Source organism: Pagrus pagrus, assembly GCF_965226575.1.
Source record: "Pagrus pagrus genome assembly, chromosome: 11".
In the NCBI taxonomy this organism is placed as follows: domain Eukaryota; kingdom Metazoa; phylum Chordata; class Actinopteri; order Spariformes; family Sparidae; genus Pagrus; species Pagrus pagrus.
In genome coordinates this window covers 4,012,548-4,040,484 of record NC_140195.1, presented here as the reverse complement: position 1 = coordinate 4,040,484, position 27,937 = coordinate 4,012,548, and the positions used below count along the sequence as shown (strand labels likewise).

At 42.0% G+C, this 27,937-nt stretch overlaps 1 protein-coding gene across 4 annotated transcripts; it reads left to right on the top strand.

Moving 5' to 3' along the window:
- lima1a (LIM domain and actin binding 1a) lies at positions 1–27,083 on the top strand. 4 transcript variants are annotated; one of them, XM_084366313.1, is made up of 14 exons: positions 1–382; positions 3,828–4,048; positions 5,123–5,195; positions 5,309–5,776; positions 7,946–8,133; positions 9,685–9,730; positions 12,864–13,271; positions 21,116–21,182; positions 22,686–22,780; positions 24,159–24,224; positions 24,357–24,408; positions 24,712–24,764; positions 24,866–24,999; positions 25,249–27,083. In XM_084366313.1, exons 5-14 carry the CDS (start codon positions 8,009–8,011, stop codon positions 26,324–26,326), a joined length of 2,124 nt encoding a protein of 707 aa, XP_084222439.1. In that variant the 5' UTR covers positions 1–382; positions 3,828–4,048; positions 5,123–5,195; positions 5,309–5,776; positions 7,946–8,008; the 3' UTR covers positions 26,327–27,083. The 4 variants fall into 4 exon arrangements, with proteins under 4 accessions (XP_084222439.1, XP_084222441.1, XP_084222440.1 ...); XM_084366315.1 differs by lacking the exon at positions 3,828–4,048 and having other exon boundaries at positions 5,123–5,150; XM_084366314.1 differs by lacking the exon at positions 3,828–4,048 and having other exon boundaries at positions 5,313–5,776.
- Positions 27,084–27,937: the final 854 nt, after the last annotated feature.

Here is a 27,937-nt window from a genome sequence, read left to right as displayed (position 1 = left end):
GGTTGAGCCATCGCAATTATTTTTTGTTTCTTGCTAACATTTTACTTATGGAAATGATGCCTAATGTTGTCAGTTAGTTTAACTCTAATGGTTATAAAGTAAATGTTAACTTCTTACCTTTCTAATCCAACATCTTTTTAAGCATTTACTTTAACTCTGTCTTCACAAAAGACTCACAAAAGGACAAAACGCCATCACTTCGGTAGCTAAGCTAACGTTAGCTGCTTGGCCCGGTTAGCTAATAAATACGGTGGCCGAGTCGGGACACTGTGTATTAAATTGTAAACCTGGTGTTACCTGCTGTATCTCCACACCACCTGTTCGCCCCAGGTTAGTCAGTCTGAATGAGTGAGTGTCTCACAAACTACCTGTTGCTTCTCAGGTGAGTATGAGCCGTTATGAAACAGAAGTAACTTGTGCTTACAAGACTTTTCACACTTCAGCGCTTTAAAGACCTGTGAGTCAGTAGTCACCTGAGCTGTAAAGTTACCTGTGTCACAGTCTGGTGGCAACACCTGTCTGCTCACACCTTTAAGGCCTGAAGTTTGTCTGCTTATCTGTGTTCATCTCTGGACTCAAGACAACCAGTACCCCAGTATCATTTACTTCAGTAAAAATACCAATGGATGAATGTAAAAATACTCCATTACAAGTAAAAGTTCAATAAATCTTTTAAATAAAAAGTGCCTAAGCAGTAACAACATTATTATATATAAGACTACATTATTAGATTGTTAATACCGATGCATCAACGTGTGAATAACCTTTTACTGCTTGATTTGAGGTGGTTTAAACAGCTTTATATACAATTTGGTTGTATAATGTTTCCCCACCCAGGGGTGTCCTCCAAAAATCCTGATGGGTCTTGAAAGGGAGAAAAGAAGAATACAATCTAATCTTTGCTCTTTTTTTTGTAAAATATTACATAATATGTTATTACCATACATTTCCCTTATGGACCTTATCATCAGCGAAGTTTAAAAGGGAAATGTCTCTTTGAAATGTGACAAGAGGGCCACAACTAGACGCTGCTTTAATATTTTAATATTAGTATTCACACTCCAGAAAGGTGTAAAGTAACCAGAAAATACATTAGGGCACATGATGGCATTATTTTGACCGAAGTAGTGATTGTGATATGATTCACGATTAGTGTGGATGGTTATTTTTGCATCTCAATTTTCATTTTCACTGAAAAAACTATTAAAATGTGATATTTGTTGGGGTCTGTACCAAACAAACATCTGGAGAACAAGATTTGTATGGCGAATACCTCTGCTGCACTACAGTACTTCATTATAATGCAATTTTGTCACACATTTGAGCTTAATTTACCTTTATTATTATTTTACCTGATTATACCATGAATATAGCTGCAATCTGCAATTTAGATTTTTTTGCGATTAATTGCTGTCAAATTAAGTGACTAAATTTGCCGACTTTTCTGCTGACACCCTCCTCATACAGACAAACTCTGCCACACACACCTCTCAACACTTTAAAGCTCACAACACTATTAACCCTTTATATGTAGGTTAACAAAGACCGAATCAAGATCAAAAACACATTTTAGACCTCAGTTTTTGTCACTCAAACAGTTCGGTTTCCTTTGAAACTAGTGTACAACCTCAGTGAGTTGCGAACGTGGCTTTATATTCTCTTTTTAAAGGGCTACTTTGGTGTTTTATAAAATTGGGGAACAGATTTCAAAAAGATTGGTCAAACTCAGTGCGTCAGAGGCTGAGAAATATTGACCTTTAGCTTCTGATATCGGTCAAAACTCAAGAAAACAAGATCCTCTTCTCAAAATGCAACCAAATGTATCGTCTTTTTGTTAGACTTCCCACCCTAATGACATCACCAGACTTAACAAAGTTCCTCTATAGCCACAGAAGACATTATTCTTGTTGTTTAGTGGTATTTCCTGCGACTAATGAACTAATCTTGATGGGTAAAATCTGGATTCCCCCAGGCTGAAGATATTACAACATCCACCGAGTATTACGAAAGTCTCTTCCACGAACAGGGGAGGAATCTGTCTCTTGAGCATGTTTACTTTCTTTCTGTCCAAACTTGTAACTCTCCCTTGCGTTGAATTTTAGGCAGGAATGCAGCGAACGTGAGCCAGTCTGATGATAATAATCAGAAGAACGAGCAAAGAGGTGCAGGGTTGGACACAATGCGAGATAAAATGACAGACTACTTGTGTTTGCTGAGGGTGGACGTCATCAGTCATGTCCTGGCAGCAGATTATAAAAACATTAAAACAGGTTTCTGTGCCTGGGAAGATGACTGAATATAAGACAGGACTCATCTTTTCTCTTTCCTAATGAAGCTGTGAGTCACGACAGATGCTGATCAACGCTGATGTCACACCTGATGAGTGTGTCCCTGCTTGAACTGTTACTTTTGTGTATGTATCTGTTCAGCTCATAGTTTAGCCTTTATCAGCTGGATAGTACTGTGTCTGTAGATGTGTCACATAAGATAAAGTGTCGATGTATATTGTGTCTCTATGTACAGACATACAGCACACCCACATGTGCACTGACAACCTTTAATCAGTGGTGGGATGTAACTAAGTACATGTTCTCAAGTACTGAATCTAAATAAGGAAAAGACAACTTCCAGTTCCCAAAGTGGTTTTATTGTTGGTGCCGCTTTCGTAAAAACAACCGGAGAGCTTTCAGTTTTTCTCAGTGTAGCAACTATTAAAAACACAGTTTATTCATTCATGTACTCTATAATGGAGACGGGAAAGTCAAAATTACTTCAAAATTAAACGTTAAAGGAAAAAAACTTGTCAATTGCCAGTTTAAGCACAATTTTGATGTACTTGTACTTTACTTTTTTGAGTATTTCCATTTTATTTAACTTTATACTTCAACTCCACACAAGTCAAATATAGTATTTTTTGCTCCAGAGCTTGCAGAGTCAGATTAATAATATTTTTTATATAATATTGTTACAAAATGACTAATAAATAATGTTTTTTACTAAGTGTTGCGATAGGATGAGATTTTCATGGCATGATAACTATCTCATAAAACATGACGGTTTCACAGTTTCACCTTTAAAGGAAGACATTAAACTTGATATAAACTTGAAATATGTATATTTTTAATAACACTTATATGGTCGAATTCAATAACTTAGGTAAGCAAATGTACACGGTACGATAACTGTCAGCTTTTTGTAGCACAGTATACTTTAACTAAGCCACCCAGCAGTACATAAAGCACATAAAGTGCCAGTTGCAGCATCAAGATGCTCACAGAGGCTTAAACATTAATGCATCAATATAATCCAACAATATCATTATTAAAAAATGGGTAATTCTGCATAATGAGTCTACTTTTGGCACTTTAAGTATATTTGTGCGAATAGTACAACTCCATTATTGGTTTAGATTATGATTTTTTTGTAAGAAAATTGTGAAAAATGGCTGCCAAAGTTTCCCAGAGCCCAGGATGACTTCTTCATATGTCTACAAAATGTCCAAAATTGGAGGATATTCAGTTGATTTTACAAATATGAGCAGGAAAAGCATCAAATCCTAACATTAAAAGTGTATTTTTAGTTTAAAAAGGACTGAAACAATACATTGATCATCAAAATAGTTGCAGCTAATTGATTAAATGTTAATCAAACCACCTCTCCATACTGTACACGCTTCACCCCCTTGTTTAAGTGTTGATATGTGAGAAAGAAAGAGAAAGTTCAGTTCAAGTTAAGAGTCCTTCCTGCTTTACCTCTCCTCACCTCCAAGCACAAAACAATGAAGATGAAAACGAAACTAACCTCAGCCTTTCGTTTGAAATTCTCAGGAATCTCGAGTAAAGTTGTTGGGAATTTCTGAGATGAGATGAAGAGAAACCAGACCCTCTGTAGAGCTTAAGGATCTCAGCCATCATGTGTTTGGGATTAAAGACGTGACACTGATGGAGCTGAAAGTCTTTTGAGCCACCGCAGTCTGATTACTCCAAGAGGGCCTCGATGTCACGGGGATAAAAGAAGAGGAGTTTGTTTTACGATAATGATGATAAAAGTGAAACAATTATTTAAAGCAAAAATGTCACATTTTTGATGGTTTTGGCTTCTAATATGTCAGAATGTGAACTTTACTACTCTTAAATGATAGAAACTTGAATATATTTTGGTTTTGGACTGCTGGTCAGGCAAAACAAGACACATGAAGGCATCACTTTGAAATGTTATTTCATGATTTCTGATGTTTTAGCGACCAAACTCAATTTATTAAATCAACTACTCGAGAAATTAATCGACGGATTAATGAATACTGTAAACAATATGTAGTTGCAGCAGTAAAAGTGTGCAAGCAGGCTTAATGCATCTATTTCATGCAGGTGGTGGGGAAACACAAAGGAAACTGTGTTTAAATAAAACATTGTCTGACATGTGAAATGGTGACTCAAAATAATGTGAATTAAACAAATATATGTAAAAAATACAAAGAAATGCAAAAAAATACAAATGAAAACAGATTCAATTGGCAAAATTAGCTCCTACTAATTTTTGTTATCGCTGAAAACATGTTTAAATCGAAGCAATGAGAGGCAGACAGGTCAGTAACCAGCCTCGAATCAGACTTGGGAATATTTTTATAACCTTAAAGGACAATTTAAACAAATTATGAAAACAACCATAATGTTTCAGAGGCCTTCCAGTGAAGACAAACACAATATGATTCATTACTATTGAGAAAATATGAAGTGAAACATCTTGTAGTATAAAAATGAGTGAAAACTTGAAGTTAATACTTTGTTGTCTCACAACATCTGGCATATTTTAATGCACTAATATGAAAGATACATATAAAAATACTGGAAATAATTGTATTTAAGAGAGTATTTGAGGACATCCTTTCTCTCTGTGTCTGTTTAGCCTATGCAGGATGAGTTCACATGTTGATAAATCTCTTTAAACAAAAGTCAGGTGTCTGTGTGTACATTTAAACAGGTTTTGCTTGCTGTAATCATTCCTCCTGTTCATACTGTGCTATATTATTACTAGGCTGTCAAAAGGTCTGTTTCTAACAGCCCTCATTAGTCTGGAGTGAGTCAAAGTCTTTTTAATAAAACTTTTCCTCTTTACGTTTCAGTGCCGAGCTGCAGTGGAGGGATAGTAAGGCAGGATAGTTGTTTTAATATGGATCTGAACCTCATTCTTCACAGGTTAGATGGTTATTTTCCCTTCTGTGTCTTTTTACGACCAAAACTTTAATCTTTCATCTTCATCTAATTTTTCTCCCTCCACCCCCTCCTCCTCCTTCTTCTTCTTCTTTCAGCCAGGATTGTGAGTGAGTCACATCCTCTCATGTCCTGACCTTGTGAGAAAGTGGGCAGTCAGAAGTCTGCAGTTCACTCAGCTTCCAGGAATCCACTGTGGGATTCCCCCCCCTCCCCCGTCTCCTCCTCCCTCTTTCCTCCCCCACCTCCTCCGGCTGCTCGTCTGCCATGTTGTTTAACGCGGTGGCCACACTCTGCTCGCCTCACATGCCTTCAGGCTGCTCTGCACTCACGCCGGACCCTGCTGATTGGACGGGGAGGGTGAGAGCTCGTACCTGCCAGGTGGAGGGGAATTCTGCGTCATTATTGGCCGACAGGAGTTAAATGGGAGTCGGTGGGACTCCTCCTACTTCCCTGTCTGCTCAAAAGCGCCGGTGGCAGCAGCTGAGGAGTGAAGAGAGAAAGAAATAACACGAGTAGTGGACGTCTGAAGCACACAGGGAGTGGAACAGCTGGGATAACCACAGGTAGGCGGTTGTTTTGAAATGTTTTGTTCTGCTTTTTGACTTTATGTGGAAAAATGGGAGGTGAAGCTTCTTTAAAAACTGAGCTTCTCTAATGTGTGTTTCTCTGAAGTTTGAAATCAAGCATCCTTGTATTCTTTTCATGTTTAAAAGTTGAAATCAGACACCAGCAGCAGCTCATTGTCCTCTTTTTAGCCTCAGGGAAGGCTGCCGACACTGTAGTCCAGGACATTTTTTTGGAGACTCAGGACTTTAAAACTCAGCTTTGCATGGCCTGCATCCGTTTTACATGCTGCTTTGTTTGTAATCTAACCCTTGTGACAAGAGGAGACCTGAATTGTAGTCGCTATCATCCTTCGTTTGTTTTTGAACCAGGCAGGAGACAATTGTGACACTGAGCAAAGTGGTGATGTGAGTTTGAGATGTAGTTCAAGGACATTTCTCTGTCGATTGATGTTTTAAGCCAAATATTTGTTGCTTCTCGCCTCCCAAATGTGAGTATTTGTTGCTTTTTCTTCTGTTTTATATCTTCAGTAACTGAATATCTTTTATTTTTAACACGGTATCGAACAAAACAAGACATTTAAAGATCTCACGTTGAGCTTTGGGAAATTTTGTTTTCCATTCTTTGACACGTAATATGATTACTTTTCTTGAATGGAGAGCAGCAGCTCTTAAATTCTTGTGGTTGCAGAAATGAATGAGCCAGTCCCTAATAGGCAACATCCCACAGTGTTTGGAGATGAATCATTCATTTAAATCACTTTTCAAGCAAAAAAGACGGACTTTTTGGCTTCACACATGAAGGAATTTGCTGATTCTGTTGTTTTTTTTAATTATAAGAGAATATAATCTCTTGATAAGATGTCACCTTGGATTTTAGTCGTCTTTGACTATTTTCTGATGGTTTACAGCTCAAAAGACTGATCAATATTGATAATGAAAACTGCCTCAGCCATTTAGAAAGAGACTTATCTTGGAGAGCACCCGTTCCTTAATCCTTGCGGTTGTAGAAATGAATGAGCCCGTCCTTTTATTAGGCAACATCCCACAGTGTTATTAACTCTTTAAATGACTTCAATGAATAATACATGTTCAGTTTGTTTTGTGATAGAGAGTTCAATTTCTTGATAAGATGTCACCTTTGGCTTTGACTTAATATTTGGCAGCTGTTTGTCACTATTATCTGATGTTTTACAGACTAAAAGATGAATCTGTGAAGCCTTGAAAATAATCAGAAGATTCAGTGATAATGAAAATAATCCTCAGTTGGAGCATTAATGTAAAAGTACTGCATGACGTCATCAGTTATAAATGTCTCTCATGTCACTTAAACAGGGGGATATTTAAACACAAAGGAAACAGTGTTGTAGGAATTAACGAGTCCTAAATAGGCAACATCCCACAATAGTCCACCTGCTGAGTGACGTCGAGCCGATGAGTCGGGACCCCGGAGGCTTTGCCGTCACCGCCCCGCTCATCGACCTCATTGTCGAAGTCATCCGGAGCGTGTATAACTCACAGATGACAGTTATTAGTTGTAAGCTGACGGCGCTGCTGCGTGTGTCTGCTCGCCCTCCGCCTCGAGGCTGCGACGTTGCGGAAGAGGCAAGCAGGTAGAGACGTGCTTGTATGTGTGTGTGTTGTGAAAGCGTGTATACAAGAGTGTTGTTGTGTGATGCAGGAGTATCGGTTGTCTTGTCTGCTGGTAGTCGCCCTGGAGGCTCAGTTAGAGCACTGTCACTCCGAGAACAGATGGTCAATGGCTGTGTGACGCGCTATATTGACTTTCTGACTGTGGTCGGTGCATGCTGCAGAGGTGACACAGTCAAATGTGTAGTCTGGCTAAATTTATTGATTTGTGGGTGAGGTTTTGTACTGACAGAAAGGCCTAACTGGCACGTCTGATTTTTTTAAAAGCCTCTGTTTAACCAGGCACATGTGTGGAGCAGAGAGGTAAGTGTGATGGTTATTTAGCAGAGGGAGGAGGGTGCTATAAAAATTTAAATATACAGGAAGGGTGTTTCTTCTCTTCTGCTTTAAACTTTTAAAGCTGCACAACTGCAGAGGAGAAGTCTGTAGGGTCGACAGCTCACCACCAGCACTCATTCGCCTTTTGTTTTTCACTTGGCTCAGCATCTTCCTCCTTTTTGTGTCCTCTCTTTTCCTCAGAGTTACGACGTGTGTTCCTTACAAGCCGACGAGACAGATTGATCGCTCAGACGTGCAACAAAGATGGCCTCCGTCGCTCAGTTCAGCCGCAGGCAGTGGGCGTCCCAGTCGCTGAGGGTCACCGCCAAAGAGATGTCCATCGTCTCTACCCGGGGTAAAAACAACGCCATCGCAGAGCGCTTCTCCAAGTAAGTCTCACCTTCGCTCGCTTCCACTGTGAGTTGAATAATTTACCAGCAGCCACTCAGCAGATAAGCCTTTATTTAAAATCTGTCACCTCACCCTGCTGTCTCTCCTCATCAGAAATTAGGTCACGGATCTTCTTCATGACACTTTCTGACTGCTCAGCTGTTTCAGCTTCCTCTTTTTCTTCTTTTAAAAATGTCATTATCACATCATCTGCCCCGACCAGTTTCTCCAGCTGTGCTTTGTGTCACGTCTGCTTCACGGACTTTACTGAGGTGAATTTATAATAGAAGTGCCCCCATCATCCAGGGCTTCCCCTGCTTACCTGTTAAAGATATGAAGTTACTCATTTCTGAATTGAGAAGGTGGTTTGTTTCCTCTCTGCACTTACTCCATCTGCCCACTAGGAGTTAGTACTGCTCTGTCTGTGGGTAGTGAATTTACAGCTGACGGTATGTTTCTTCCTTCCTGTGGAAAAAAAAATAGCCCAGTTTGTATTCAGATGTATATGACAACCTTTTTATATAGAATAATATTCATTTAGATTTTGCAAATCTTGCAGCATATGAACATATTCTACATGATATACGGAAAAAACATGTTTCTAGGCTTTCAAATGTTTATATTTTTGTGATCTGTGCTCCTTTCTTTTGAAAAAAGATAGTTTTTCCGAGAATGAATGATGCAAGATGTGAAAAGATACCAGAGAAGTTGATCAGCTCTATTTGGAAATACTCATCCTAAAATGATTGGGGTGATTTTTTGCAGGGGAGTGCATTTTATTAAACAACCACGAAGGCCCTGCTTTGTATGATAAATTACTTGAGAGCGTGTCCAAGAAGCCTTAAATCAGACGAGACACTTCTCAGAGGCGCTTTTAAACTTCATGTGGAGAGGTTGACAAAACATGACAAATCAAAGGAACACATGAAGATGGAAAAGATTATTTTGTACATTTTGCAGCCTCTTATACACACTGTTTTGTTTTTGTTTTTTTGTGAGGCACAACAACACACGGGTAATTTCGATTTTGCCAACTTAAATCTGTTTTGTTATGACACAAACATTTAAGCAAATATGGAGATTCAAAGTTTTTGATATTAATTAAAAAAAGGAGACATGAAAAAGAACAATATGAATAAATTGTGTGAATTGTATAACATAAATAAATTATGAAATAAGGCCTTTTTAATCCTGTTTCTCTGGCTGATACAGGATTTCACTGAACCACCTGTGAGACAAAGATCTTTTCTTAGGCTAAAACTTGAGACTTCGGAGGACAATAGAGTCGAGATAGTCTGTAGTTTGGAAGCGGAGGTGGATTAAACGCTGAATCCACTTCCTGTCTCCTGTGTGTGACCCAACGTGGGCTGAAGATTTTCCATCCAGATTGACTGCAACACATTAAATTATTGAATGTTTTTGGACATTAATAATTTCCTGGGTGTGGACCAGCTGCTGCTGACTTTGTCACAGTTTGTCATGATGGTATGACCATAATAAACGTTCAACCCTTCGCGGTCTGTTCCCTAACTTGTCTTCCTCTTCCTCAGGTACCAGATGGCAGCAGAGGAAGGCAATGCAGAGAAGAAGAAACTGGTAGGTACCATATTCAGTATGAAACATGTCTGGCGTCACAGATTCACTGCTTCACAGTGGCATAATACCATTTTTTTATTTTCTTGTGCAATTAAACTTTCAGGGACTCTACATTAAAAAATATATGAAATATTCTATTTTCATTTTGTATATTTGTAACAGCCTTGTGTTGAAGCTGACTGAGGTGCTACTTCCTGAACTGTTGAGTAATTCACATATTTCCACGGTCCACCCCCGCTGGTATTTCACGTAGTGTTTTCCCTGATAAGATGTTTGCGTCTCTGGGCTGTGTGGGCATGCTCAGACAGGGCTGACATGCTCACTCACTCCCTCCCCTGTTAGTTTTATGCAAGAAAATATAAATAAATATTGTTGCTAGTTTTCCTTCCCTGTTGATTCACATGCTGCAGTTTAAGACTAAAACACAGCTTTTATTTAGAGACATTAATCTCGAGGTGAGACATCTGCTGCTCAACAGCGTCTCCACACACACTCTAGCAGGTAAAGTAGGCGAGCCATATTTGCATGTGCTGCCATGCTGCAGTGGTAACAAGACGCCTCCGTCCCACCTGATCCGTGTGGGAGGGCTTGTTAGTGTCTAGAAGACAGTGTCTCAGTGGGGATGGAGCTCAGCAGGGAGGTGCCGGGTCAGACAGCTTCTTTACAGGCTCAGGTAGGTGTGCTGCTCTTCTTTTAAACAGCCACGCTTTCTTCTTCTTAGTTTTTTGTTTGAATTTAATGAATTAAAGGAAATTGGGAGGAGATTAGAGCTTTTTGGTGCTTTCAGTTTACATTCCTTGGATTCTTTTTTAGTTGTATGACGTTGAAGATTGCTGCTTTTGTACCGTTGGTTTCTTTAAAGTTATTTTTAATGCACCTTTTGTATTTTCTTATATGAAAATATGATGTTCTTTTTGGATGTATTGGCTTAAAAAGTTTGTTCAGACATTAACAATCCTAAGAGGATGAATTCTTCTGACTTTGGTGATCATCTGATTTTTTTTGTTTGTTTTGCGCCACCATGAGGTTGACATTTGTGGTTTTGAGTAAAATATTTAAACTATTCGATCGATTGCCAAGAAGATGTTACACTCCTGATGATTTCTAATTAATGTAATTGTGCCGAGCAGTCTGATATTTTTGATTAAAACTAACGACAGTCCGATCAGCCTCAGCTTTACTTGTCTGTAGTGCTGATTGGTTCATTCTTCACAGAGCTGCTAGCATGTCAGTGTGTCGCTGGTTACTTTCCAGTTATTTTTTAAGTTCATAAGTGCGGCACATTATGAGGATAACGTGCTCTTTTTAGTTTTTTTGGAAGTTTTTCTCTGTTGTCCGTGTCATGAATAAATTCTGGCATCATTAATGGAAACAGAAAGAAAGTTAAGTGACTCACTGGTGAATCCAATCCCTAAAACAAACAGGGCAGAGATAACAGTGCAGAGGGCTTATCAGAGGATTATTATTTATCCAGGTTTAGTCTTTGTGAAAAGTTTTTTTGTTTAGGTTTCCAGCACTCGCTCCCTTTTTACCTTTTTTCCTCATTTCCTGGACTTATTTTCCCTTTTTTTTTTTTTTTCCCTCACTGACTGTCTCTGTTTCTGATTTTCTCTCCCTCCCCGCCCCTCACCCCTTCACTCCCTCCTTGCTTCCTTCCCTCTGTGTGGTGTAGGGGGTGGGCTAGTTACTTCATGCTGCTCTGATCACTTCTCAAGACTCTCACATCTGGGACGGCTTGTAGCATTTCCGAACCGGCCAGCAGACACACACACACACACACACACACACACTTAGACACACAAAACGCCAACTGGACTGGACAGCCGGGTCTTCTTCAGCCTCTCGCTCAGGTTTTTAAACTCTCTACTTTGGTGTTTTTGTTTTTTTCCAGCTGTGTGGCTTTCTGTTCTGTATCCAGCAGATCCAGGTTTAGACGTGCATGCTGAGCAGCTCTTTGTCTTTTTTGTGCAGTTGTTTCTGTTTCCTCGCTTTACTGTCTTTTGTTTTTCTTTCCTTCTTCTTCTTGCTTGCATGATTACTCACATGTAGTTTTAATGTATGTGTTGGAGGATCAGGTTGTGTTGAACAAACTTTGAAGAGAGCTTCAGAGAGCAGCTAGCATCCTTCAGTGTGCGTCTGCTCTGCCAAAGCCTTTTAGAAACAGTGAGTCATCCTATTTAAATTGTTGGTGTGTGACTGTTTGTGTGGCTTTGGCAGTTTATCTTCTCTACTTTCTTTCACTGTTCTGTTTTTAAGTACACCCAAAGTCTTTCTTAACGTGCTCACATACTGTACATCTGCATGATGGACTGTGTGGTTTTCATGGTGAACATCACAATAGAGCTGTTAAGTCTATTAAGTGATGAGTCGAGCGACAGGAATTTTAATTGATCAGCGACTATTTTACGGTAATATGTGAAAGTTGAGACCAAATAAGCAGTTTGAAGCTTTAATCTTGAGTTTTGGGGATAATATGATGGTTGTTTAATAATTTATTTTAATAATTTGACAAAAATGTCAAAGTCTTCATGGTTTCTAACTTCTCAAATGTCAGAATGTGATGCGTTTTCTTCTGTGATAGTTTATTTGAAGCTCATTTTGTTTCTCCAGGATATTGTGATGGCCATTTTCCACAGTTTACTGACATTTTATAGACAAACAACAGATTAATCAAGACGATAATCAACAGATTTATTCACAATGAAAACGACTGTTAGTTCTACTCCTGCATCTGGACTTGGGCCAAACTGTAATTGCAGATATATCAAGTAAATTGAGTGTGGTTTCTGAATTTCTACAACTTTTGAAGTTATTTAGGTTGGCATAATTTTTTTGGGGGGGGGCGGCAAATGACAAAATCAGTCAGAGGCTTTTGTCTTGTGGAGTCACAACACGATGTGTGTAGAGCTGAATGATTTGCCAATTAATTAATTAGTCGATCAACCGAAAGTTTAAAAGAAACTCTTTGGGAGTGTCAAATGGTATTGAGAGACGGACTAACACGTCGTTGGTTTATGTTTTCAGAAGGTTAAAGACAGAATAGTGTAAGACGTATCTTCTAACCGAGCCTGGGACTCCAGATTAAAATGTATTCTGGGTTTCAAAATGATTGAGTGTTTATTTTTCCTCGCAGGTTGCAGAACCTCTTCCCTCCTCAGTGCGAAGCGGGAATCTGAGTGTTTTAAAGAAACGCTGGGAACAACAACAACCACAAGAGCAGCCGTCCAGCCACAGAGCCCAACCTCCGGCCTCGTCCTCCAAACCTGCAACAGCATCACAGATCGAGAACCAGTCCGACTCTCTGACAACCACCACGTTCTTCCGAGAGGAGGATACCGAGCTGGAGACACAGGTTCGCTCTGAGACCAGTGAGACCAACTCCCACCAGCAACCTGAGGATCTGACTGACATGGAGGCGACGCCCAGCAGAGAGTCAGAGGGCCGGGAGGCAGCAGCAGCAGCTGAAGTACCTGAGTCCGAGAAGCCCAGCGTTCCTCTCAACAGCCTCAAGATGATGTTTGAGAGAGGAGAGGCCGACAAGGCAAGTCTCCTTTCTTTTCACTGATGATGACCAGCAGGTTTTAGACTTTGTTCCCATATCTTACCGTCATGAGTAAACGGGATCCGATCAGGTGTTTAGACTTCTCGAATGTCAGAAGGTAATGAGGCGTAAGTCGGCTGTCTTTGAAATGAAACTCGAATGTTTCAGACTTTTTTCTGACAGAAGAGGATCGCGATTAGTTTGAGTTTAAAGTCCCCTTGTTCTCAAAGAGGTCAAAGCCCTCCAGTGCTGTCATGCTGCAAGTCACATGTTGCCGCCTCACTTCGCCATCCTTCACCCCGACACACACATGCGAGCGCACACACACACTCAGCTGACTCGCACATCCTCCTCGACAAGCATCGTTGACTGGCGCTCCATCCGCCCCCGGGCAGCTAATTGTTTTCTGTGGAGCATAAAAGTCGAGGTCTTTAACGTCCAGTCATGCATTTTCTCAGAGCGTGTAAAATGTAAAGTGCTCATACTCGAGGTGTGACATGTTAACAACGGCCGCGCTGTGTCCTCGACACAGAGCGGCCCATTTATGCCAGGAAGGGAACATTACGGGCCATTATGACGCTTTAATAAGGAAACGTTTCAGCATTCAGTGTTTTTAAAATTAACAACTTTCAAACATCGCTGACATGGAGTCAGTTGGACTGAGTCATCCTTCCGATCAATTTGTGGTTTGTTGTCTTCACTGGACTGTAAATAATTGATCAGAAAAAAGTGGAAACACGGTCATTTAAGCTGCTATAGTCAAGAGCTTCATGTAACAATGGATCACATGAGCACAGTAGGTCTCACTTGTAGTGATAAACAAAAAATCCCCCCCTCATTTTTGCATCTATCAGCTCATTGATTTGGTTTTACTACAACTTAATACTTTCGGTTCACTTTTGTGGTTGTCGCCTGTAGCAAGCTGCTGTTTTTTGCTGAAAGGCTCTGAAAACTACCTGCACAACACCAATATTGTTGGTCGAGACAAAAATGTAAAAAGAAGACAGATTTTTGGACAGAAACAAGACTCAAAATTTATGACAATGTTGCTCCGTAACCGCTGGATGTGTTTGCCATGTTCGTCATATCTAGAGCTGCAACTAATGAATATTTTCATTGTCAGTTAATCTGTTGATAATTGATATTAGTTTGGTCTATAAAATGCTGATTAGTGTGTCTCAAAGCCCAAATGATGTCCTCAAATGTCTTGTTCTGTCCACAACCCAAAGATATTAAGTCAGCTGCCAGTGAGGAGGAAAGAAATCAGAATATAGTGACATTTTAAGGCTGTTTCCCGCTGCTCCCAAGCGCCAAAAAATCAGTTATGTCAGGTTGAAGTTATTGAGTTCAAGAGGTTTTGATAAATCAAATTAAGCGTACACAACTTTTAAAGAAGTTACAGATGTAATTTTTACATCTTCACACAAAAAGAGAGAGCTGGGAGTAGTTTAAATGTCCACTGTGTAGGATTTAGGGCGATCTATCAGCAGAAATTGAATAAAATATTATTAAATGGTGGGAGTGATTAAGGCAAAAGAAATGTAAAACCAAACACACCTGAGTCTCTTTTTGAATTTTGTTTTCTGTTTCTGTGAGACTCTCCCTGACTGGATGCTGTCGGCAGCAGAGCAGAGAAAGCCTCATTAGAGCGGTTCAGTGAGCAGACTGCATCTCCGGTAACACTCCTGTAACTCGGAGCCAATTCCCGAAGGCATGAAGCCACTCCTAAGAATCTGTGCTCGTCCATTCCTGTAAATCTTTTGACTTATCAGCAAGAACAAGTCCTCCAGGCGAACAGGCTCGAACAGTACCCATCGCCACTCATGCATTGAGCGTTTTTAAAGCATAAGGAGGATGTTGTTCTTTATTTTACTTACTGTCGGCACATCTCATGAAAGGACAAAACAAAAATGAGTTTTTCGTCTTTTAATGCTGCCTGACTTGCCTACTCTGTTGTTTGTTTGTAAAAAAAAAAAAAAAAGGAATAATTTGCCCTTTTGAGAAAAGCGTTCATTCACTTTCTTGCTGAGAGTTGGATGAGAAAATTGATACCACTCACATGTTTAATAAAAATATATAGCTACATGCAGCAGCCGGTTAGCTTAGCTTATCAGAAGACCTGGTAACGGGAGGGAAAGAGCTACCCTGGCTTTCTCCAAAGGTTATAAATCACTTAACACATCTTGTTTGTTTAATCTGTAATAAAAATCAAGTGTAAAAGTGATAAATTGAGGTTTTACAGTCAGTTATGTCCTTGACAGTCTTTACACAAAGCCAACCAGCTGCTGACTGTCCTGCTGCTCCGAGAGAGATACCGATCTCATCCAATCTAAGATATAACAAATTCCCCAAAATATAAAATATTTCTTTCACAAGTTTTTCTCAAACAGGAGAAACTTTTGCATTTGTTGACGCGGATTAATACACAGCTAGCAAGTTGTTACAGCAGCAGGACGGCAGATATGAGAGAGACTCCGGTCATATTATTATGGTCAGAGGAAGAAGACGGAAAGATATCTGTCTTTCTTTTTCGTGGGATTTGTTGAGAATAAGAAAAATAAAGAATCCCACCAGACTAATCCTTCAACCCTTTAGATCGTTTTGTTGAGATTTCATGGGATCCAGTACCAACAAAAGGAGTGGTTCTTGGCTAAAAAAAGAGACCTGTAGTCTGAAAAACACTAAAAAAATGTGCTGTTCTAACAAAGACTTTGTTTCCCCTCTTAAACTCAACACTGACCGCCTATGTGGGCTTTTTAACATCGAGATCAGGAGCGCTGCAGGGAGCCGGAGGGATTTGGAGAGTCTTTTCTTCAATGGTGCATAGTTGTCTTACCAAAGGAGGAATTGTTTTGGGGAAATCCTGGAGCAGTCGTACAAGATCTTTACAGTTCTGTGGACACAAAGTCGAGAGGCCCTCACAATGGCGTCCACTGTATAGCTGAGGCCGGGCCTTCTGCTTCCCCTTTTGTTGAGCTCCCCTTCGCAGGGCAGATGATGTAATGGTGCAGGCTGGTCGGCTCATGACTGCAGACAGCTGATCTGCACTCTGCTCCTCTTCAGGCTGTCTCTCCCCCCCCAAGGCCATCAAAGCTCTCCTCCTCCCCTCCCCACCTCATCAATCTTCCCTGTCGTCCATTTCTCTGCTCCTCAGCCCTCCGTCCACCTCTTCTGTTTTCTCTCTCAACCCTCCGTCCTTCTCCTACACATCATCAAAGACCTCGACCTCCACTCGCCCCCTTTTTTTTTCCTTTTTTCTTGTTGTAAAACTGTAAAAAGGCACGGCAGTGTGTCAGCGTTGGTCTAGACTGAAATATGTGAACTCAAGTATTGAGTATCTACAAACAATCATGTTCTTCCACCCCCCCAGTCAGGATGAACTGTAATAACTTGGTCCCCTAAATTTTTATTTGGTGGCATCATCAGATCGGACTTTTTATCCGTCCTCTTCTTTGATTTCAGTCATTAAATCAACCTTTTATTTATAGGCGAGATCATGAGGGATGACCCCCCTTTTAATCAACATTATAGATTCAGATTCAGACAAACTTTGGCCTCAAGAATAGATGAGTAACAAATAAAATATGCAAAGGGGTTACGAGGAACGTTAATAAATGGTGTGATCATCAATCGATAAAATGAAAAACGAATCTCAGAGGGAATAGAAGATTAGCGGTTAGCTTCACAAGCAGGTAAAACATAAAGGCGTCCTAACGGTAACGGAGAAAATTCACTCCGAAGAACATGGAGTTAAAATACTTTTGTTGATTGCAAAAAGAGGTCAAGTCCCTTTTGTGTCACAATGCTGTTCAGACTGTCTGTCTCTCAGTGTGAGGCTGTGACACCAGCAGATCGTACAGTGCTCAGCCTCACAGAGCTGCTAACACTGGCTGTCGACTCCCTTCAGCCCCACATCTAAATACCCCCCTCTGCGTCCCCTCCCCTCCCCGGTGCTGCTGAATCATGAGCATGAGGCACTCTGAAATTAATTGACCCTCACCCTTCTTGCCGAGCAGACCAACCCCTCCCTCCCACACACACTTACACCGCCCAGCCCAGCACAGCCCAGCCCAGCTCAGCTCAGCTCAGCCCCACCTATCCCCCCCCCTTCCCTCCCTGTTTTACTCCCACTGTCACCCCCTGCACCAGCTGCTCCTCCGCCACCCTCCTCTCCCTAATGACTCCACCCTGCACGCCGGCTGCTTTATTCTAAGACTGGGGGACCGTGACAGTAAAAAAAAAAACAACAACCCCAAAAAAATGACGATATTAAAACTGCACACACACACAGATGGGTAAAGGGGGTGGCACACACACCATGGCACACTTTGCCTCCACTCCTATCATTATCCCCACCTTCATCCGGTCGCACCCCCCCCTCTTTTGGGAGCACCTGCTCCCTGTGTCCCCTCCTCCTCCTCCCCTAAACCATCACCAGAGGCCCTACCCCACATCTCCCCTGTCATAAGCCAGATTGGGCTGCTCTGCTCAGTCTGCGCCTCCTCTTCCTCGGATTCAGTCAGACGATCAAACTCCCTCCGAAGGCTTCACCTCGTCTCGTCTCTCCGCTGACTCTTTGTCCCTCGTGGCCTTTTCTTTTTTTTTTTTTTCTTCCTCCGTTCGCCTGCAGGAGAAGGTAGCTATGGTCTTTCTTTGTTTCGCCTCTGAACAGGTTTTCGGCTCCATCGCTCCGAGACAGACTTTTACTTTTCGCCGTCTGTTTTTGTTGACTTCTCTGTTAGCGCAGCTGAAAGAGGTCTTTTCAAAACGACACGGCTGCAAAGTGCCTGGTAATGAAAACGGCCTCTCAAAGGCCACTTCATGGGCTAACTTTTATCAGTGGCTCCTTTCATCTGTGTCCGCTCACTTTCAACTGTGTTATTGTGTGGCCTGGGTTGGGTATACTACCTCCATTTAAAGGCTTTTAATTCATCCTGTAGTTACCTTCATCCTCTGTCTTTTGTTTTGGTATGGCTTAATGTAAGAGCAGGGATTGTCTTTGTGTGTGTGTGTGTGTGTGTGTGTGATGGGTTCAGGGACGGGGTGGAGTCAATAAGGGGAACTGCAAGTCAGTCTGTCAGTCTGAATGAGAGCTTTAATAGTATCAGGATTAGCGGCAGATTCTTTGTCTAGCCCGCTGATCCAGCCTCCTGAGACCCAGCCTGGCCTCCTATGGCCCGGCTGCTTGTTTACATCCTGCTGACCCCTACATGTTTACAGCCCCTCCTCATGTACAGACACACACACACATATGCAGTCCAGTCTCAGACACCCCCCTCTCCTTCAGAGCTGCACCTCCGGTTTCTGGAAGATAATCCACCCTCGGGAATAGATGCGTAATTATGATGATGGTGACGGTCTCCTTTGTTGGGTTTTCCTCTGTTCCTCTGATACCAGACAAAAGCTCACTCACACTCTGAATCATAACTGTGTGCAGGAAGACAGATTAACACTCCGTCAGTGTGTGTGTTGTCGTATAATTCATGTATTATTTAGGAGTAACTTGCTCCTTACTCACACTCTCAGCTTTGGTAAAGACTCACCATCAGAGATGACATCATCTGATGGTCTGGCTCGTCGTCCTCACCAGATGAAAAAGGGTTAAATTTAAATTCAGAGGTCTAAGATTTAAGAATCAAAGAGCCTAAAGCTGCTATAATCAAAATTTTTATTACCTCAGCTGAGGATGTTTTCAACCATCAGTCGGTTTGTCAGCAGGATTACACAAAAACTACCAAACAGATTTCCAGGAAACTTGGATGGAGGATGAGTCTCGGCCCAGATTAGACCCCATTAACTTCTGGTGTGGATCCAGATACTAAAGGAACTGATCCAGGAATCTTTTCCCACTTCCTCCAAGATTGTGAGACGGGGAGTTTTTCGTTAATTTCTCAGAGAATAATGCGTGGATCTCGAATAAATCTGCTGTGTTTATGTGGCCGGCATCTATGAGTGAGTGCAAAAGAGGACTGATGGGCCCTGGTGGAGGTGTGCACTCGTAGTGTTGTTTGTAGATGAATCCACAGAGAATAAGCTCACGACTCTGAAGCACGTTTAGTGTTTTGGTTTTACAGCCACGACTTCATTGTTTTGGTTCACTCTCAATACATTTCTGTTCATCCACGTCTCTAAAACCCACCGTACGCTATCTGCTCAACACCAAACTGCATTAAAAGTTAGCTTCTCATTGTGCCATTGTTTGTTTGAGGCCAGAAAACAGAAGTAAAAGAGACTTGACACAAACACAACTTCAGGAAAATGATAATGTCGCTCCATGTCTGTCGACGTGTAAACAAGCAGCTGTTTGCTGTGAATGATGTTTACCATAAAAACTTAAAAGGAGATATGTTAAGTGTTGGGTTTACGGCTTGTTGTGGTCAGTTTTTGCAGATTTTGATTTATTGGTTCAGTCTAATTTTTAATTCCTCTGTGGTTTTGAGTCTCATACATTAAACTAAGTAAAGCTTTAAAAGTAGATGCAGATATCATGAATGTCAACCACAGAAGTGCTGGTGTAAACTGAAGGATGGAAACCAATACATAATTGTGTCTCCAGTGAGTATCTCCAGCGGCAGGACATGCATTCAAGTAAAAAAAAACTATACTAATGCTAATAGACATGAAGGAACATGTCACCCAGTGCAACAGTGTGGCTAATTGTTTTTGTTTTTAATTGTAGTTAATTTAAAAGTTAATACCACTTTAAAATTAAAGTATAAACTTAGTTCAGAGTACTGAGTGTAGTTTAAAAACACAGCTTACTTCTATTGAGGCGAAGCAAAACATGTAGAGCTGAAGCATGATTCACACTTTCTTTCAGCGATACCTGATGAGTATTAACTTGTCTGAACCTAAGGTGATATGTTTCTGTATTCACCTCGACCTCTGCTGTGTCTTCTTGTGAAATTCAACTTTACCTGCTGGAGCCTGCAAACACACCTGAGCCTCCTGCCAGCACAGGTGTATGAGCCAGAAACCACCTGGTGCTGAATCTGTACGACTTTTTTAAAGAAGTAAATGTAACTGTGAACAGATCTAAGATGCAGGGGGTCATCCGAGGCTCTTACAGTGTGAAGGCTAAATGAGTCGGAGCGTCATAGTCGCGGTCTGATTGTGTAATCTGTACTTTAAGTGAGCCGAGGAGAACGATGTGTGCCTTCGTGTTGGCATGACTGGCAGTGGGAGGGGTTTGACTGCAGAGTCGAGGCTTGTTGGCAGATGTGACTTCAACAGATCAATTAGACGTACCGATTTTTATTAATATTTAATAATACAGCTTCCTTTACATTAAATTCAAATGTCAGTGGCTTCTCAGAGCTTCAGTTTCTTTAGTGACTGATTTGAAATACACCTAAGACGTATCAAATCCTGAGGCAGAGTTTCTGCAGACGAGATCCCGGCTGACTGATCACATAATGTATGTATGTATGACTGGACGGTCCGAGTGTAAAACCCACAACAGAGAAATGATCAGTTCAGTTTGTTTTGGCTGAGTTGCTGTGGACAGACGGAGATGTCTGAGACTCCGACTTTCTGAGCTCATAAGGGGATTAAAGTGGTTTGGATGGACAGACACACACACACTACTCTTTGCGTCCCTGAGTCTCTTTTTGCGTTTCCGCCTGCTCCTCCACGCTTTGATCTTCCTGATCGACGGCGTTGCCTCCAGATCATTTGCTTCACTGGTCTAAAACATGTGAGCATCAGATGGCTCTGTTTGTGTATTTGTGCTGTAAAGTGATTTCACAGGTCACGCAGGACACGTTAAAGCTGTTTGTTTTTTGGTCTTTTATTGCCCTATTTTCTACACATCTGACTTTCTGTGTTTCGTTTGTTTTCTGCAGGTTTCCAGAGAGCCAACGAGTAGAGGAAACAGCGGGAATACAGCCAACATGGACCAGCTACTAGGAGGTACGTAGTTTTATTTTCTTCAAGTGTTTCTTGGCAGTTGTAGTCCATTATCAGAGAGATGAAAGGACATGAGGGGACAGAGAAGGGGAGTGGGCCACATCAGCCACAAAAACAACAACCGTACACTCCCTGCTCAGCACCCAGCAGCAGACAGACAGTTAGCATCCAGCTGGTGAGCAAGGTCGAGCATTTAGCAGCCTCTTTAGCCTCTTTAGCCTCTTTAGCCGTCTAGGTGATATGGTGAACTTGCTACATGACTGCTGAACGTGTCAATAGGCAACTGTCTGCTAATAACATTTATCTGGAGTCGTGTTTGTGTCCAACTCTTGAATGGAAGTCAAATATTCCCTCTTTGAGCCCCGTTTTAAAAATATTTGGCTCTTTAGTTGCTAAATACTCCATTACGTGCACTAATCTCTAACTGTGTCTCATCAAGGTTAACTAAAACTCAACTAAAACCTACAACTAGGTGTAAGAGACTTTTTATCTAATGAGTCAAGTTGCTGTTCCAGAGCTGTGGCATTGAATAATGACCAGAACGTGACTTTCTGGATATCAAATATCATCATCATTTTATCCTGTTGGACATTTGTAGGTCAAATTTTGATCTATGGCCAAAAATGCATGTTGTGAGGTCACAGTGACATTGACCTCTGACCTCTGGCCACCAGCAGGTAGTGTACACTTCATCAGAGTGAACAGACAACTCTGTGGCTTCATCACCAAGACTGACCCCTTTGACCACAAGGCCACCGACACGAGCTAGCAAAGATCTTTACAACCGCTGGTGTCGTACTGCTTTTGTCAAAAGAGGCCGCAAGAATCAACAAAAACTGAAAGTTTACCGTGTTATTTATTCAGGGAGGTTTCACGGAGAGGAAGCTCTTCTTTGGCAGGAATGTCCTGATCACATTCACACCTGGATTTTTAAAAACAAACTGAAATGTAAGCGTCCACTGCTGTAATAGTTTCACATTTACAAAGCCTTTACTTGACTCAGGTCGTCAGCACATTGTTCTCCGGTGCTTTTTCTATCGGTCACAAACACGGAGCGTCGTCCAGCCTTCCTCTGGATGGATAACATCCTTCCCAGAAGTGCAAAAACTCAAGAAGTGACGACACAGACGGCTGAAGAAGCACTGTGATCAGCAGACAGGAAGAGGCGAACCTCTGTTTCCCCTCCGCACTGCACACGACTCCTGACCTCCCGTTCCCGTCCACGGCCCGCATGACTAACCAGCACATTCTGCACTCGGGCTGAACTGGGGATGGGTGGAAAAAAAAAAAAAAAAATCCTCATCAGGAACATTTGTCACCAAACTTTCCCAACGATTAATGGACTGTTAATAATGCAGATGCTGTAAAAACTGAGCTTGTGTCCGAGTTGTTGTTTTGCAAGCTGGAGAAAATGATTAAAGAGTCTCTGACCAGTATGAAAAAACAAATCTTAGCCAAGCTGCTTGGTTTGATTGTGACATCCTCAATTTATGTGTGTTGCACCAGATGGAAGTCTTGCAGAGTCCACTCCTCTCCGGGACAGGATGGCCCTCTACCAAGCTGCCATCTCCAAACAGGAAGTCTCTCCCACCTCAGTCAATGTGAGTACTCCGGCCTGTGACCCTTTACTGGTAAAGGTGCAGCTAATTTTAATTGCTTTATTGATCCCAAGGGTTAAATCCAGAAGCCACCCAGCAGAATATAAAGTAAAGTCAAGTAAAAAGTTCAATATTTACCTTTTTGAATTGTTGTGGCGTGGCAGAAAATGGAAACACTCAAGTTAAGTACAAGTTGGCCACCTCAAAATCGTGCTTAAGTACAGTACTTGAGGAAATGCTACTTTCCACTGCTGCCTTCTAATACATGAAGAGGTCACTCTACCTGCCACGTCTTCACTGCTCATGTTTAGCCTGTAAAAACAGTTTCATAAAGTCTGTGGCTCAGTCAGAAAAAACAAATACTGAGACGCCACATGGAAACCCCCCCAGACCTGTGATTTGTCATCTAGGTCTGCTTGTGTCGTTGGAGATTGACTTGAGCTTAAACATCTTTAACATCAATCTACTTTTACTGATGATCTCAGACCTTAAACTATAAATCAGACCCTGTCCCATGGCAGGACAGCTGTTCCTGTAAGACAAGAGACAAGTTTATTAATATCAGCTTGGCCTCGCAAACTTCACATTTTTGTGTTTAGTAGAGAGTCGACCGCAGAGAGAAGACCGAGGCAGGTCGAGTCAACTTAGTTTTGAGTATTTAAGTTATCACGAGAAACTTTTCTTACACAGCGTTTCTTATTAATTTATGTACAGAGACCCGACGGTCTCCCAAGAGCAGGCGATGAAAATCTGTCCTAAGCTAGAGTCTGTTTTTGTCTTGATTTAATCGTTTGGGTTGTGAATAAAACAAAACATTTTGAGGACGTCATCTTGGAGACCAAAGATATTCAGTTCATTGTCATAGAGAAGTAGAGAAACCAGAAAATATTCACATTTGAAGAGCTGGAATCAGATTTTTGGCTCCTTTTCTTAAACATACTCACCCCATTCAACCCGTTCATCAAAATGGCTGACACTTAATTTAATTACAGACTAAACTAATCGATGACTTTTAACAGGCAGGAAGCCAAGGTCTGCGTTACAAACTGTGGATGTGTGCGTCTTCACTGCTTTGACTCCCGATATCCTCCTTCACCCACACACCTGATGGCACCACAGTACCTGAGGTTACTTAAACATTATTTACAGGACTTATTTTCCTGGCACGAAACGCTTTTCCTGTGCCCGTCCTGTAGTCAAATCCAATCATCCAAACTAACTCTGGACTGCAGGCGGCCAAGATGCATCTCATCACAGTGGACAAATAAACAGGCCACAGGCAGCTTAGACAGTCAAATGAGTGTTTGTGATGTCTTAGAGGAGCTCTGCGGTCTCGCTGTTTTATATTTTGTTTGTAACTTCCTGTCTTCGTCTGCCTCAGAATGATCAGATGGACGGTTTCTGTGGGAAGCAGAAGGAGAACGTTCCTCCGTGCACTCTGGACATGGTGAGCTTAACAAACTGCTTCGTCATGCTCGAGTTTCTGGTCACTTAAGTGATTTAAAATGATTATAAATGACTTTATTTCACGCTGATGATTGTTGTTGTTTGCTTCACATCCTCTCTCCTCTTGTTACAGAGTCCAGAGTCTGAACCAAACAGCAGGAGAGTTTTTACCCCCGAGACCAACGGTAATTTACTTTCCTCCTCTTCTTACTCGCTGGATGATATGAATTTTCTCCTCTAATGAGAACTTAGCAATCGGCCCATCGTTAGTGTTTTATTTTGGTGTAGGTGATGGAAAAAACCTGAAGTAGATTATTTTAAATCCATTTTGTACGAGTTATTCAGAAATAACAAACTAAATCCACTGCTTGACTTTGGATCCCTGATCATCTCTGTCAGCTCATTGTATTAAACATGTAAACGGCTCCATCTAGTGTTCAGATCACGTCACTACCGTTTCTTACATTGGTCTTTTTGTGATCCCACAGGCTCAGCAACTGGCACTCCCGCGTCCTCCTCGTCTCAGCTCAAGACTTCCAAAGTGAGTCTTCACAGATGCACCTTCACACAGAGAGTTCACACACATTTATATGTATGTTGTGTCAGATTTAACAAGTTTATTTTGTGTGTGTGTGCGTGCAGAGCTTCCGCCTGCCTGTGAGGGAGACCTGTGTGTCGTGTCTGAAGACGGTGTATCCTCTGGAGAGGCTGGTGGCCAACCAGCACGTCTACCACAGCTCCTGCTTCCGCTGCTCGCACTGCAACACCAAACTGAGGTGAGGACGACGCAAACGTGATGACTTCTGACCGAGCAGAGGACGTAAACTAGAGAGGATGTTTATTGAGGATTTGCTGCCCTTTTTAAGCCTCGTCTGCACATACACAAAGATATTTCCCCCTACATTAAAAAAAATAATAAAAATTTATACACATAGCTGAGCATTTAACAGTCTGATGGCATGAGAGTAAAAGACTTTCTCACCTGGTCACAACATTTCTAATGACGTCTTGTATTCCCTCTCCAGTTTGGCGAACTACGCCTCCCTGCACAACAACGTCTACTGCAAGCCGCACTTCTGCCAGCTCTTCAAGGCCAAGGGCAACTACGACGAGGGCTTCGGCCACCGGCCCCACAAAGAGCTGTGGGAGAGCAAAGAGGGCGGAGAGACCTCTCCTCCTCAGTCCACCGCTCAGCCCAAGCCAAAGATCCAGAGCCCAACCCCGCCCCCGGCCTTAGACCTGGACAGCCCCAGTGTGGAGGACTCCCCGCTGGCTAAAGTCAACGTGCTGACAGCCACTATGGAGGCTCTGGGACAGGGATCATCAGAGAAGTCCGACCGACCCACTGAGACCCGCAGGCTGAAGATCTCCTGGCCGCCACGATCAGAGCAGGAGGACACGCCGAGCCGCGGAGGAGCCACGACAACCACAGACGGAGGCTCCGCCAGCAAGCCCCTCCGACCCAAGTGGCCCCCAGAGGAGGAGGACTCCACACCTGAAGCTGCCAGAGAGGCGCCCTGCCTGCGCCGCACCTCCTCCCTGAAGGAGCGCAGCATGCCCTTCACACTGGCAGGACAAGCTGCTCCTGCTGCTGAGGCCAGAAGACAGAGTCCACCTCCTCCTGTAGACGACGGACAGCTCAGTCCTGAACCCTCCAGCATGGAGCTGCAGCACGACGGCCAGTCGTCAGACAGCCAGACGCCCACTGAAGACAGCTGTGTGGACGTTCACACCAGCTCAGGAGAGGAGGAGCACGAGAACATGCCAGAGCATCATCTCAAAGAGGAAGACAACACTCCTGAGGAGCCGGAGGAGGAGGAGAAGATGGAGGAGGAGGAGGAGGATGGAGGCGTGTTGGAGGAGGAGATGCCGTCTCTGAAACATCAGGAGTCACCAACAGACATCTCGTCTCCTGACGGAGAGGTGGAGGCCAGCCGGTCGTCTCAGGATGTCGGCTTCTGGGACAGCGAGGAGGTGGATGACAAGGAGGAGGAGCAGCCACAGCAGCAGCAGCAGGAGGAGGAGGAGGAGGCGCTGTCTGTGGAGGAAATGATCAAACGAAACCGATACTACGAGGACGAGGAGGAGGAAGAGGACGTATAAACTGATCCATCTGCTCTTGGCCAACGCGATGACCGCCATGGACACTTTAGAAGACTTCTCGCCATTCCTTCTTTTTTAGACGTTTTCTGCTGCAGTTTCTAGTGTGAACTCTACTGAACTCTTATTCGTGCCTCTCTTAACACTTTGAAACCTTTAAAGCCATTCCTACCAGAAAGTTCGACTCCACGTCTGTTGGCGAACGTGTCGCTCTGACACAAATTTGTTTTTAAATGTACAATATTTAAAATTACGCCCCGTGTAACGAATATTTTTAGAACAGAAATGTGCAAAAAGCTGTGACACAAAGAGGAATTAGTTTTATTTTTGTGTGCAGGACTTTTGTAATTTTTCTATCGAATCTGGATTGAAACTGCTGTTACGAGTATAAATGACATGGTCTTATTTTATCAAAATGTGGGATTATCACAGCCGACGTAGCTCTGGTCAACTAGACGACCTCTTTTTAATGAAGTCACATTTATTGGAAAGCTCAAAGAAGACGTGCTAACGGCCCAGCGCTTTGATCTGTCTTTCAAAATAATGGGTTTGGACTATTTCTATGTCATTTTTCTCTTCAGCTGCCGTTCTGTCTGTACATGTTCAACTTTAAAAAAAAAAAAACAACACACTTTTGTTCCTTTGTTTTATATGAGAACTGGATCTGAAACTGTTGTACTGTTTTTAAACCAGGGGACCAAATATCCTAGATTGCTACTGTTGAAATAAATTGTTATATACAAACATTTTTCGTACGTTATTTCATTTGAGTGACGCTCTTTTAGCTGATGTGAGGCATCAACATTTGTTTGGCTCCTTATTAGTATTTATCGGTTTCATGGTCGTAATTATGACTTGAAAGTTGACGTCATTTATCTGATATTGCTAATATGTTTGCGTTTAGTCAGTACAATTGTTTACGATACTCGTTAAATTAAAAGGTGCATTATGTAAGACGGGATCCTTGGACCGGGACAGACTGAGGCTAGCTGGTTAGCATGTTAGCTTCATTAGATATCTGCTCAACATAACGAGACATTATAATGTCAGCACTAATGTTTCTTTACATTCTTTGGAAAATTTTAGTTAAGTTTTGAACAATTTTAACAAATTCTTACATACTGCACCTTAATTTTGTGTTAGGGTGCCGTCATGTACTGAAATCACTGAATCCAGTGTGCAGCTGAGGCTGATGGGACCGTCACCTTTAGTAGTTGTTGTAGTTCATCCTGAGGGGAACATAATGTCTGAAACCAGGAATGTTAATCCATTAAATATTAACACTAAGCCATTAATAAGAACGACCTCTGGGGTCAGATGTTATTTTTACATTTATAAACTAGAGACCATGTTTACATTCTGACTCATGACTACGCTCATGTAGAAATAATGTAGGTTATAACAACATTATTACACGACACCGCACCCCATCTTCAGACTCTGCCTTCATTTTGATCTCAACTACACACCTCTAAAGTTTAACGACTGCATCTCACACGGTTGTGATGTTATTACGCTGATGCTGTGTTAGTTTCCCCTACAGAAGGTGTCTCTAGGACCATATTTTGCAGAATAACTTTATTGTCCAGGAAAATATAAATACAAACATGTCCA